General features: G+C 33.0%; 1 protein-coding gene across 1 annotated transcript in view; it reads left to right on the top strand.

Annotated features, from left to right (window-relative positions):
- Positions 1-12731, top strand: part of t (C45 family peptidase tan) — a 34084-nt gene that overhangs the window by 13726 nt on the left and 7627 nt on the right. The window contains exons 2-4 of the mRNA XM_068356322.1: positions 5407-5752; positions 7356-7553; positions 11185-11289. Of these exons, the coding sequence (XP_068212423.1) occupies positions 5663-5752; positions 7356-7553; positions 11185-11289 (393 nt within the window). The 5' untranslated portion in view covers positions 5407-5662. The remainder of the gene's footprint in view (positions 1-5406; positions 5753-7355; positions 7554-11184; positions 11290-12731) is intronic.

The following is a 12731-nucleotide window of genomic DNA, read 5'->3' as shown; positions in this document are numbered from 1 at the left end:
CCTCCGATGATCTCCAGCGCATACGTCACGTCGTGGGAAAATTTACTCCGTGCCGCCAGACTTACAAGCCCCCAGCGAAGCATCACATACCAACGGACTTGCACTCTGCAACGCACGTCTTCCTGCGCAACGACACCAGCAAGCCACCACTAACGCCCCCTTACACGGGCCCTTTCCTTGTGATCCGACGCAGTCCGAAAGCATTCCTCCTCAACATTCGGGGTAAAGAAGACTGGGTCTCCATTGATCGTCTAAAACCTGCTTATCTTCTGCCAGATGACCCGCCTACAGTTCGCCTCTCTAGATCAGGGCGCCCTATTTAACATGTACAGTATGTCATTTTTAGGGGGGGAGCCATGTACCAACCGTATGTCACACAATTGTACATAATTCCTTTTGTATATATTATGCTTGTATCTGCGCTCTTCCCTCGCACTAAAAAGAACCTGAATGATCATGTCTCCGTTTTGCTCTGTAACATTGTCTGTCTCTCGAACAGGTCATGTCCTGTTGCCTTGAGGTTTTGTATATAAAGAAGCGTGTTCCTTAATAAACAACTCAGTCGTTTCCAATCTGCCTTTGAGTTCACACCCTTACTCGGCGCTGTCACAGTATTGTCACTTTCCCTTGCCTTTGCCACTCATGAATGGCTTCAACCCTTTCAAGCCTTTAAACCTAATATTGTTAAGCAGCTACATCTTTACCCTTTGTATTGACATAGTTACAATCATAACTATTTTGCCAATCCATTGGCTTGCCCCTTTCTTTGTCCAACTTTGTGGTCGATAATCAGCTGCTGTTGGTCCCAGTCCCCTCGGGACTCAAATGAAGAAAGAGACACTTGAATCTTTTTTTTTTTTTTTTTATTATTAAGATTTGAATATTACCAGATTGTACCTATCAGCTCTTCCTGCTGCCACTTCTAAGCTCCCCAGTAAACACGGGTCCACAACTAGAGTGGAATTTGAGTTCTCGGGAATTTTTCAATTTATGAAACCAATAATTGTTTATTTCCAATCATCCCTGTGCTGTTTAAAGTCCGGACTACAATAAGATAACCTTTTTTCTTATTTTATTTTTGACATCTGCCTAGAATAATTTAATTTATTACCCTTGTGACAATAACAAATCTGTGTTAAAAAAAAAACATGAAAAAGTAAACAAAATTTGGTTTGCTCATATAGTTGTATTCACCATTGATATTGTGTATCCGCATTTTACTAGTTGGATATTGACATTCAAAACAAGGAAAAAAGGCTTTTCATCATCTAAGCTGAAGGTAAAATGAAAAAAATCAAATTGGGAATATACGTACTTCTTGTAAAGTGAGGTTCTTCTACGAATATTCAGTATGGTAAAATAAAGTAAGAAGCAAAGCTAATAAGCTATTTTGCTGGTGGATAGTCTCTTGGAGATTTAAGGTTTTTAGAGGACCGCTTATGAATGACAGAGGCAACGAACAGTGACAGTGCCCTAGCAAGCAAGACAATGCCCTAGAGACTGACCATATATATATATATATATATATATATATATATATATATATATATATATATATATATATATATATATATATATACATATATATGTATATATATATATATATATATATATATATATATATATATATATATATATATATTTATATATATATATGCTCAGACCTCAAGCAACGTCTGCATCCAAGCTGGGAACGGAGGGCCAAGCAATGGCCGCTGATGACTTATCAAGTAGACTTAAAGGTTCCCCAAAACCCGCCATCCATAGTTCACAAGGATGGTAAGGTTGCAGCCACTAAAGGGACGAACGATTTTGAACGGATCTTGAACCCCAGTGTGGCGATCACCAGGCTAGGACTTTAGCAATAGGACACCACAAACCAATGCGTCATTGTTTGTTCTTTGTGATCACTGAAGTTGCCCCGAGCCTGCCTCTCAAGAACAATAAACCAAGAAAAATTTCCATTTGATGAAAATCTCAAACTTTTTAACTTTTCACAGCAGATATGAAGTGAATGTAGTATGTTCTTCTTTTGAATTTGATTAGAGACTTGATGGTAAATATGTGATGTTGCTATTGCAGAACCAAGTTACATGTTGAACGAACCATTTGCAATTATTGTCCCTTTTAAAAAATAATTACGGAAAACAATATATATATATATATATATATATATATATATATATATATATATATATATGTGTGTGTATGTGTGTGTGTGTGTATGTGTGTGCGTGTGTGTGTGTGTATGTTGAACATGATATTTTGTTGACATGCAACATACACACCCACCTCACACACACATATATGTATATGTATATATATATATATATATATATATATATATATATATATATATATATATATATGTGTGTATGTGTGTGTTTGTGGGTATGTATGTGTAAGTGTGTTTGTGTATGTTTGTGAAGAAAATCAATAAAATATCGTGTTGAAGAGAAATAAATTTGCACTTCACAATGGTATCGAATGAGAGTCAAGATTACTAGCAATTTGAAGAGACTAAGATTAGATCTTAATGTGAGGTAGAAATGTAATTCTCTTGAACACGATATTGTATTGATTTTCATCATATACTGATTCATTAGTGGCAATTCGAAGTAAATGCTATTAAATGGGTTATCTGGCGAGTCGCGGAAATAGGTAAAAACTCACTGGTATTTAGACGGTGAAATCCAGTTAGCAAGTAGTGTCAAGAATTTTCTAGGGCTTCTGATAACATGATTGATAGCGATCTTGCCTTTTATTTGAAGAGGCTAGGGTTTGATACCTATATAAGATAGAAGTTTATATATATATATATATATATATATATATATATATATATATATGTATATATATATATATATATATATATATATATATATACATATATATATATATATATATATGGAAGTTATATATATCTATCATGAAAGGTATCTCTTCTATTGGAATATCACTCTGACATTCTTAATGTCCTTATGGTTGAAAAACAAGAGAACTATAGCATATGGCCAAGAAAAACGATTACTAATTTTACATCAGAGAAAAATGAAACAAACGACAATCATCAGAGTGTTGACTCGAATCTAGGAGATGATACTGACCCCGGGAAGGACCATCATTACATTGATCAGACTAGGTATATAAATATAAGGAAATAAATTATGAAACATTATAAAAAAAAGTAGAAAAAAATAAAGCCTTATCCTTAAATTGATCATCACAATAGAATAATGTCATAAACAGCATCAAAATATTGTACCGTATGTGTCTAATGTAACGTAATACTCATGGACTACATGGCATGTGAGACCTTATAGTTGCCCCCAAACAGTATGATATCTATTATGTTCAGAAATGTTAGTGTCTTAAAAGAAGCACTAGTATGAGCTACTAATTCCAAGTTTTAAGAAATCAATGAATTTGAAATGAGATGACATTCTTAGGACAGGGGAATGTTATAGATGGGGATGCCATCAAGTTCAAATGATTAAAGCTTGAGACAGGCTAATAATTTGTATTGGTTTTCTTTCTACTGGAATCCAGACTCGGCCTATTCTATCTTCGGATGTCGTCTTAACACTATGGTTAAGATGCAATATGAAAGAAAGGCCTCTTTTAAGCTCGTTGGTGATTTCAATGACCACCTTATGGAGTGGTTAAATTACTGTATATTCTTTTTACACCTGCTGGAGAATTGGTAATGTTATTCTAAAAGGTAAATGTGCATGTGGCAATACTACCCAATTCCCATAACTCCCATATTATCTAAAGATTTAGAATGCCTTTTAGTAAAACATCTAAATGGGTATGCCGAAGGTAATAAACTGTTCCTTAGTTTGCAGCTTGGCTTTTGTAAAGGCCTTGGAGCATGTTATGCCCTTCCTACAATCTCCAATGTTGTACATAAATCCCTTTATTGTGGTCAAGATATTTGTATGACTGGCCTTGATTTTAGTGTTCTTTCGACTGTGTTGGTCATGAGGCCTTTGTTATCAAACTCGAAGTGATAGAAGCAGGTGGGTCTTTTCTTGGTGCCATTATTGAATTTTAAGTAATAGATTATAGAGTAGTTGTTGATGGGCACCATGGTAACTGGTATTTCTCATGGTAGTGTTCATGGCCATTAATTTTCATATATATGCATGATATGTGGTTTGGCTTAGAAAACAAAGCAGTTGCATATGCGGATGATACCACTCTGCATAAATTCCATCTCCCCATAATAAACATCTAACAAAAATGAGTGCATGGTGCAAATCATGGGGCTTTAAGTCAAATCCAAACAAAACTCAAAGTATGATTGTAAATAAGTAAATGACAATGGTTTCTACATATCCAGATCTTTGCATTGATATTGCCTTTTTAATTATATGCAACTCTGTAAATTATAGGTTCTATTCTTCATTGACAACTTAGCCTATTTTTAAGAAACACATCTGGTCCTTTTCCTTCAATTGTATGAAAATTTGGCATATTGAGAAAGTCTTTTTTAGATTTTTGATAACTTTATTGTGAGGAAGTGTTTTGTTTAATTCTTCCATTCAACCATGTTTGAGTATTGTTCTCCTGTCTGATCTCCAGCTGTTGACTCTAATCTTGATTTGTCGGACAAAAACCCTTGTTATCTATTAAATTCCTTATCCCTGATCTAAATGCTAATCGCTAGCGTCATTTAGTTAGTTCTTTATGCATGATGCATAAGATTTTTCTTTTCATAATTCTGACTATCCTTTGCATTCACATATTTCCAAACAATACCATTCTGTACGTAGTATTAGGTATGCAGTTAATTCTAACAGTCTTGGCTTTTTCATTATAAGGCTCAATACTGCACAATGTTATAAAAGTTTCATTCAAGCTGTAGCCAGCTTGTATAATGCTCTTCCTAATCTGCCAGTTGAATCGGTGGAACTTCAGAAGTTCAAATTTGAACAGGTTGACATAGAAATCTGTTTTAACGTTTTTGCTGATCTTTATACATTTCTTATTTTTTCTTACTATTTCTCATAGATAATTTATTTGTTATTTCCTTATTTCCGTTTTGCACTGGGCTCTTTCTATGCTGGACCCCTTCGGATTATTGCACCCTGCTTTTCCACCTAGGGTCGTAGCTTTGCTAGTAATGATGATAATTAGTTCGAAGACATATCTCAAAGGCTCACTCACTCCCATAAAATTCAATTATTCACTTAGATACCTAATTCAATATTTATGAATAAAACAGGATAAAAAACTATTTGAAACGAAAGTTTTTACTTGCAAATGAAGTGTTACATGTTTTTATTGTATGGAAGGGCATTTGAAAATACTGCAAACTGTATCAATTACTATATGACCTACCATTTGTGCTTTTTTTTCTGCGCTTGACTAATTTCTAATGCATTTATATTTTGTTTCCAGGATCAACTGGGACTTTCAACGCGACCACATTCTCGCTCCTTGATTTCTTTCTGTGATCGACATCCCTAACAATTTCTTCTCTGTCTGAGTCCCACCCTCTCCTCATCATCCTATGTGAAAGTTGGATTACTTCCCTGGCAAACCTGCCTGCTCTGCGTCCCAAAGATATCAGCATCTAGGCCTACGATTATCGAGGAACTGGTTCCACTGCGGCATAATCTTTTTGGAAGACCCAGTAACCTGATCTTCTGCCAAAATGCCATCTATTCCAGCAGACATCGGGCGCAGGAATGCCTTGCCAATTCTCTACACAAAGGGAACGTACTATGAAGTTGGATTTGACGTGGTAAGAAAAAGTAACCTATTTCTTTGGAGAAGATAAGGTGGCCGTTTTGTGTTCCTTGGGACCTAACAGTTCATCCTAACTACATGATAATAAATCTTCTAAATAGGGATGTTACTTTGATTGTTATAATGAAAGAGGACAACGTCTAGATTGTTCAATCTTGAATGTTAGTGTGACTACCCGTTAATATATATGTATATATATGCATATATATCATAAATACACATATACTGTATATGTATATATCCTTATATATATATATATATATATATATATATATACATATATATATATATATATATATATATATATATATATATATATATATATATATACATGATACACTAGAAAGAAATAATCAGAAATTATAATCAAACTGAAAAAAAAAGAGTATTGAGAGTATGTTATTACTTGGGTGTTTATTAATATTCATGATTGTTACACATAAGTTTATACTCTCATCATAAATTTATATAGAACGTATGCAAGTTCAAAGGAAAAGATTTCCTTAATATTAAGGTGTTTTAAAGAGTTACAATAGTGCATTAATTCTAACAATCATTTTGTCGCCAATGACTCAATGAGTCAAGGATGCAAGTGCTCTTATGTGTCTGACAAGTTAATAGTTCCAAAACCTCTGTAAATATTTAAGAGAAACCCTTACCAGTAGATAACCAAATATTGTCAATATACTCATTCACATTTATCGCTAATACTTACTCCATGGTATTGTAACATGGTCTTGGAATTCCCTAGTTGTTCCTCTAACCGTAAACTCTAAATTACAAAGGCGACTTTGATGAAAATTTCTTCTCCCATCGTCCTTAAAAGTTCCAAGTAATAAGCTGTTGATATATTCTTATTTTTTATCTTTGGATCGCTATATTTACCACCTTGTCCTAGCCACCCCTATCACCTTTCTATATATCTAGTGAGCTAACTTTCATTGACATTATTTCTTTTTCATTAACCTCCAACTACTTTACGTCACTTCCGGGATATGATTCAAGTCCATCAATATATTCCTCATATTTCTTAACTTCTACAAAATCTGCCCTACTTTCCTAAGCCCTCCTACTCTTAGCATCTTTTGGAAGTACATGGTCGCCACTATCTCTAATATTGATATGAACTCACTTTAGACCTCTCTTTCAAAATTGAATATTATTCACATTTGCATACATCATACACACACGCATACACACATACATATACATATATATATGTATACATATATATATATATATATATATATATATATATATGTATATATATATATATATACATATATATATATATATATATATATATATATATATATATATACATATATATTTATACATATATATTTATATATATATATATATATATATATATATATATATATATTCATGTGTCAGAGCTTACATAATCTAGGAAATATTTTGAAGCGTGGGCATTGACAAGTTCTCAAGTATAAATATGTTCACACACCTTCATGCAGTGAAAAGTCCAATATTTCACAGTGATTAAAACGTTTCTTATGTGCTTATGTATGTTTTTAAAGCTTTGATCAAGGTGAAATAATTTCACTATTAAAGTCCATCCTTTTCGCATCCTTCAGGGCAGGACCTTCCGTGGAATCATCGAGGACTTCTTGAGCTCCTTCAAAGAACTACACGAAAACCTCCTACCCGCTTATGAGACTCCTGAAGGACGCGCTGCCTACGATCTGACCCTGGCTTCCCTTCAAGAGAATTATCCACATTACGTCCGGGAGCTTCAAGGAACAGCAGATGGCGCCCGTGTGCCATTTCATCATGTAAGTGTCTTTCTTACCCTCTCTTGATGCATCCTAGGAAATGAGGGAAAGGAGTCATACGTGTATAAGATTTTTGATATATCACGAAACTGTACGCTGGATTTTTCGATATCTTTTATTATAACATACAATTACATCTTATTAATTTACATTATTTGCGTTATTGTTCTGTTACAAAAATATGACAAAAATATAGATAGGAATTTATACATTATTTTACAAAAATATAAATGAAAATCAAAATTTTGTAGCTTAAAAATTGCTTTGTTACATACTTAGATATATAGGTAACTCTCTCTCTCTCTCTCTCTCTCTCTCTCTCTCTCTCTCTCTCTCTCTCTCTCTCTCTCTCTCTCTCTCTCTCTCTCATTGGTTAGTCTGTAAAAAAATATAAATAAAAATCAAAATATATAGCTTAAATTATTTTTGTTACATACTTGGACATATAGGTAACTCTCTCTCTCTCTCTCTCTCTCTCTCTCTCTCTCTCTCTCTCTCTCTCTCTCTCATTGGTTGATGTAGAGTATTTTAAAGATTGGTTAAATATGAATAACAATAGAGAGTCAGTATATAAAACAACCTCTTACACTAGCTATAATGGATTGTTTACTCACAAACTTATGTATTGCGTGGCTTGAGTTTCAGAGTACCTATGGAAGTCGCAGTTGAGGATATAAGGAGGGGAATTATTAAATTAAGAGATTGAAGAATGGAATGCCTGGAGGTGATTGAGGGTGGTTGGTGAGATCTACAAGATAGAAACTGCAGTAAGGTTTCTATTGTGTCATTGGTTGGTTGAGAAAAATTTTGTGTCGTATGTCTGAATAAAGGGAAGATATGTAATATGATTTCGTTTGTAAATTAAAGACACACGAAAGTAGGATTACTAGACGAGTAACAGCGCAGGTTTAGAGGACAGTAAGCTTTTATGGATTGATTATTTGTTATAACACAATTTAGTGAGAAGTTTGATAGTAACAAGAAAAAACTGGATTTACCAAACATAGGAATGTAAAACTTTATTATATTATAGATAAGTAGGTAATGTGAAGGGTGTAGGGATGTAGAGTAAAATATTTAAGTTATTCGAAGTAATTGAACGTTTTGCGACGAAAACTGGGCGGCATCTCGATATGTAGATAGAAGAATAACTTGGCTTGGTGTTGGTAAAGGAGATGTTAATCTCCAAACTATCTGACATCCTGTTATATAAACTAGTGAGATGATTTAGAAAAAGGATATTAAAGGAGTTCGGCATAAGAAATGGCTCAATAATGAAGGTTTGGAATGGTATATACTTGAATACGGCACAGTACTGATAAGGAGTCTCGTGGATAATCTGCAAAAACAGTGAAAGATTTTGAAAGTGGTAGCAAAAAGTAAAAATGTTGGGAGCAAATGCAAAGCTATGAAGATAGAACGATTGATATTGTGATTGATAGTGTAAGAACAAAAACATTTGATTCGTTTGCATATCTGATAAAAATACAGATGAAAAAAAGAGATGAGCCATATGATACACAAAACAAGGAAGGTTGCAAGGAGCGAGTGAAAAATAATTTATATATATATATATATATATATATATATATATATATATATATATATATATATATATATATATATATATATATATATAGTATATATATATATATATATATGTATATACATATATATATATATATATATATATATATATATATATATATATATGTATATGTATATAAAATCAGACATTATTTATTATATAGAGGAGATAATGATTACAAGGACCGTGATCTTGATCCAGATCACTTCCAAAATTAATGTGTCCTTCCAGGCATATTTTACCAATCCGTTGTTAAAATTTGGTGAAAATCTGGCAAGAAGTTTTGGCATAATCCTGCTAACAGACAACCAACAAATAAATAAGTAAACAAATAAATAAATGTAGGTCATTTCATAACCTCCTTGGCAAAGGTAATAATCGATGAGAGAGGAAAGAGGTAGCTTATTGCGTTTTTTCATTTCGCTAAACAGAGATGACTTATGATGTATTAGAGTTGTAGATCAAATTAAATATGATCTTTGTTTCTGTCGGCTGGGCAAAGTTCAGAGGTCAACATCAAACATCAAATTTCCTTTGGGCTTCATCCGTAACAACCAAATCTGTTGAGCCTAATTTAAATATGTGACAGATTTTCCATTTTACAATTAATGATGCCCATGAGTGAAGATTAAGAGTATTGAAGGATGGTTTGTTCTTTACATATGGTGATCTTTACATACTTGTAATAACAGTACCTAGCGATACTTATTTTGAACTTCGACTTATATCTTGCATCGTTTTTATAACTCTAATAGAGGCTTATTTATGGAATGTTAGATTTTATATAACTTTGATATTCGTCTGAAGAAAATCATTTAAATAATCTATAGTTTTTCATCTTCCTTTTGTACTCTGCTTCTAGATGAAGGTTTCTTCCATTTCATAGGTTCTACGTGAGTACCACCTGTAGATGTCTGTCATGTCTGCATCTGAGAAATAAACGCATTTTCTCTTTAAGAAACCCCCAGATCAAACAATTATTAACCATCCTGATTTTCACCCAAAGCGAAAACTGTTCGTGTGCGTGTTCAAACGTCAAAAGCAAGTACATACCAATTTGAATATATAAACTAGAATTTCTTTTTATCATCATAGACCCAACATCGAAGAGAAGTACAAAGCGAATTGTGTTGGTGTTCACCAGAGGCGGCATGTAGCATAACATCTTGAAGCGGGAGATAGCATCGCTTTTAATTAGGCGTCCTCGCCTTGCAGACACGTAATGAAGTTTCCAATTTCCATTATGGACAACAGCCTTCTCTCTAGCGACATACCGCAATCGATTCCCACTTGCTGGCCGAGGGAATCTTACATACGGGGAAATTTAAAACGCATTGCAATATAAGGCTGTGTACCAACGTCTGTTGTTTGACAATGCTGCTTTGGCCATGACGTATGACCATTCTCAGAAACATATTCAGATTAATGTGATGTTTAAATAGCAAGTCTTCGTACATTTGAAATTGCCTCATTAAGCGCAATCTATAAGAAAATGGTTAAAAAAAACTTAAATACATACATATATATGGTTATATGTTTGTATAGAATATATGAAATACATGTACAGTATATATATATATATATATATATATATATACATATATATATATATATATATATATATATATATATATATATATACAATATATATATTTATATATACACACACACACGTATATATATATATATATATATATATATATATATATATATATATATATATATATAGCACAAATGTGTGTGAAAGCATGTTATATATACATTTCATATATATATATATATATATATATATATATATATATATATATATATATATATATATATAAACATACTGTATATATGTGTGTGAGAGTATATATATATATATATATATATATATATATATATATATATATATATACATATTGTATATATATTTGTGTGTGTATGAATGCATGTGTAGGCTACAAGATGAGCACATGCTTGACATTTAAAAGGTCCAGAATTAATGTCTTTATTCATAAATATATCCATAGCTATTATGATTTTTTTACCTCTTTGCAGCTGATGTTATTACACATGGACCAGATTGTGCCAATGAACTCTGGCCTCGGAAGATCGACTGGAACGAACGGGTGCTCGTCAGTTTGCGTCAATAGCGAAGAACACGTAAGTAATGTACCTCTTCACTTATACTTCAAAAGCTTTAACTCTATGAGACTCTTTTCAAATTCTAGGTGTGATTCTTGATAGTCAATTTACTTTTGAGAAACACATTTGGTCTCCCTTCTCTTCAATTAAACGAAAAATGACTTATTATGAAAGTCTTTCAAGGTTATCGGTGATGAATCTACATAGAAGTATTCTAAATTTAATTCTTTCATTCTACCTTGTTTCGAATATTGTTTTCCTGTCTAGTTTTCAGCTGTTGATTCTCATCTGAATTTGTTAAACAGGAACTTACGGTCTATTAAATTTCTCATTCCTGATCTAGATATTTGTATCTGACACTGTCGTTCAGTTAGTTTGTTAAGCATGTTGCATAAGATTTTTCATATTTCTTATTGTCCTTTGCATTCAGATCTTCCCGGACAGTGCCATCCTGTTCGTAATACCAGGCATGCATCTAATTCTAATAGTCAGGCTTTCTGCATCATGAGGCTCAATACTAAACAGTATTCTAGAAGCTTCATTCCAACTGTGACCAAGTTGTGGAATGATATTCCTAATCTGTTAGTTGAATAGGGGTAACTTCAAAAGTTCAAACTTGCAGTGAATGTTTATATGTCGAACAGGCTGACGTAAGTGTCTTTTAATATTTTCTATTATATTCTCGATATGAAAGATCAATTACTGTCTTAAAATACTTAATTCTAATTATTCATTACTTTTCTTTTAGTTTATTAATTTCTTTATTTCCATTTTTCATTGTGTTATTTTTCTTTGTTGGAGCCCTTGGGCTTATAGTATCCTGCTTTTCCAACAAGGGTTGTAGCTCAGCTAATAATAATAACAATAATATATCTTTTTCCTTCTCAACAGCTTATGTTGAAACTACACAATTTTACTCAAACAGAGCTCTTTGATATCCACAAACGAAATTCCCCTGGAAGCATATTGTTTCAGACAGGCAGAAACCTTATAACAATTGCAAACTTTTTATCGTCTCGCTGGTTCTGTCACCACACTCCATTATGGCTGGTGAAGCCTTACCAGTGCATACCAAAGCTCTAAGGACACACTTTCTGGTCTCATGCCCCACTAAAGAACTATTAGGTCTTCGTTCAGATTATCATCATTATGATTTGGTTATTTACGTGGTGGGTCTCTCTCTCTCTCTCTCTCTCTCTCTCTCTCTCTCTCTCTCTCTCTCTCTCTCTCTCTCTCTCTCTCTCTCTCTCTCTCTCTATATATATATATATATATATATATATATCAACAAGTACCCCGTCTACGGCGTTAATTGGTTGCAACAGGCCTGATGTGTGTCGGTATTCAACGTCAATCGGATATTCACCCTATAAAGTTATTTACACGTTCCCTATACATGTATTGAACACGAAGAAGTATTTAGATAGTTACATTAATAAGCTTTTGCAACGTAGAGACCG

This window comes from Palaemon carinicauda, chromosome 2, assembly GCF_036898095.1.
Source record: "Palaemon carinicauda isolate YSFRI2023 chromosome 2, ASM3689809v2, whole genome shotgun sequence".
NCBI classification, from domain to species: domain Eukaryota; kingdom Metazoa; phylum Arthropoda; class Malacostraca; order Decapoda; family Palaemonidae; genus Palaemon; species Palaemon carinicauda.
This window is presented reverse-complemented; position numbering and strand designations above follow the sequence as displayed.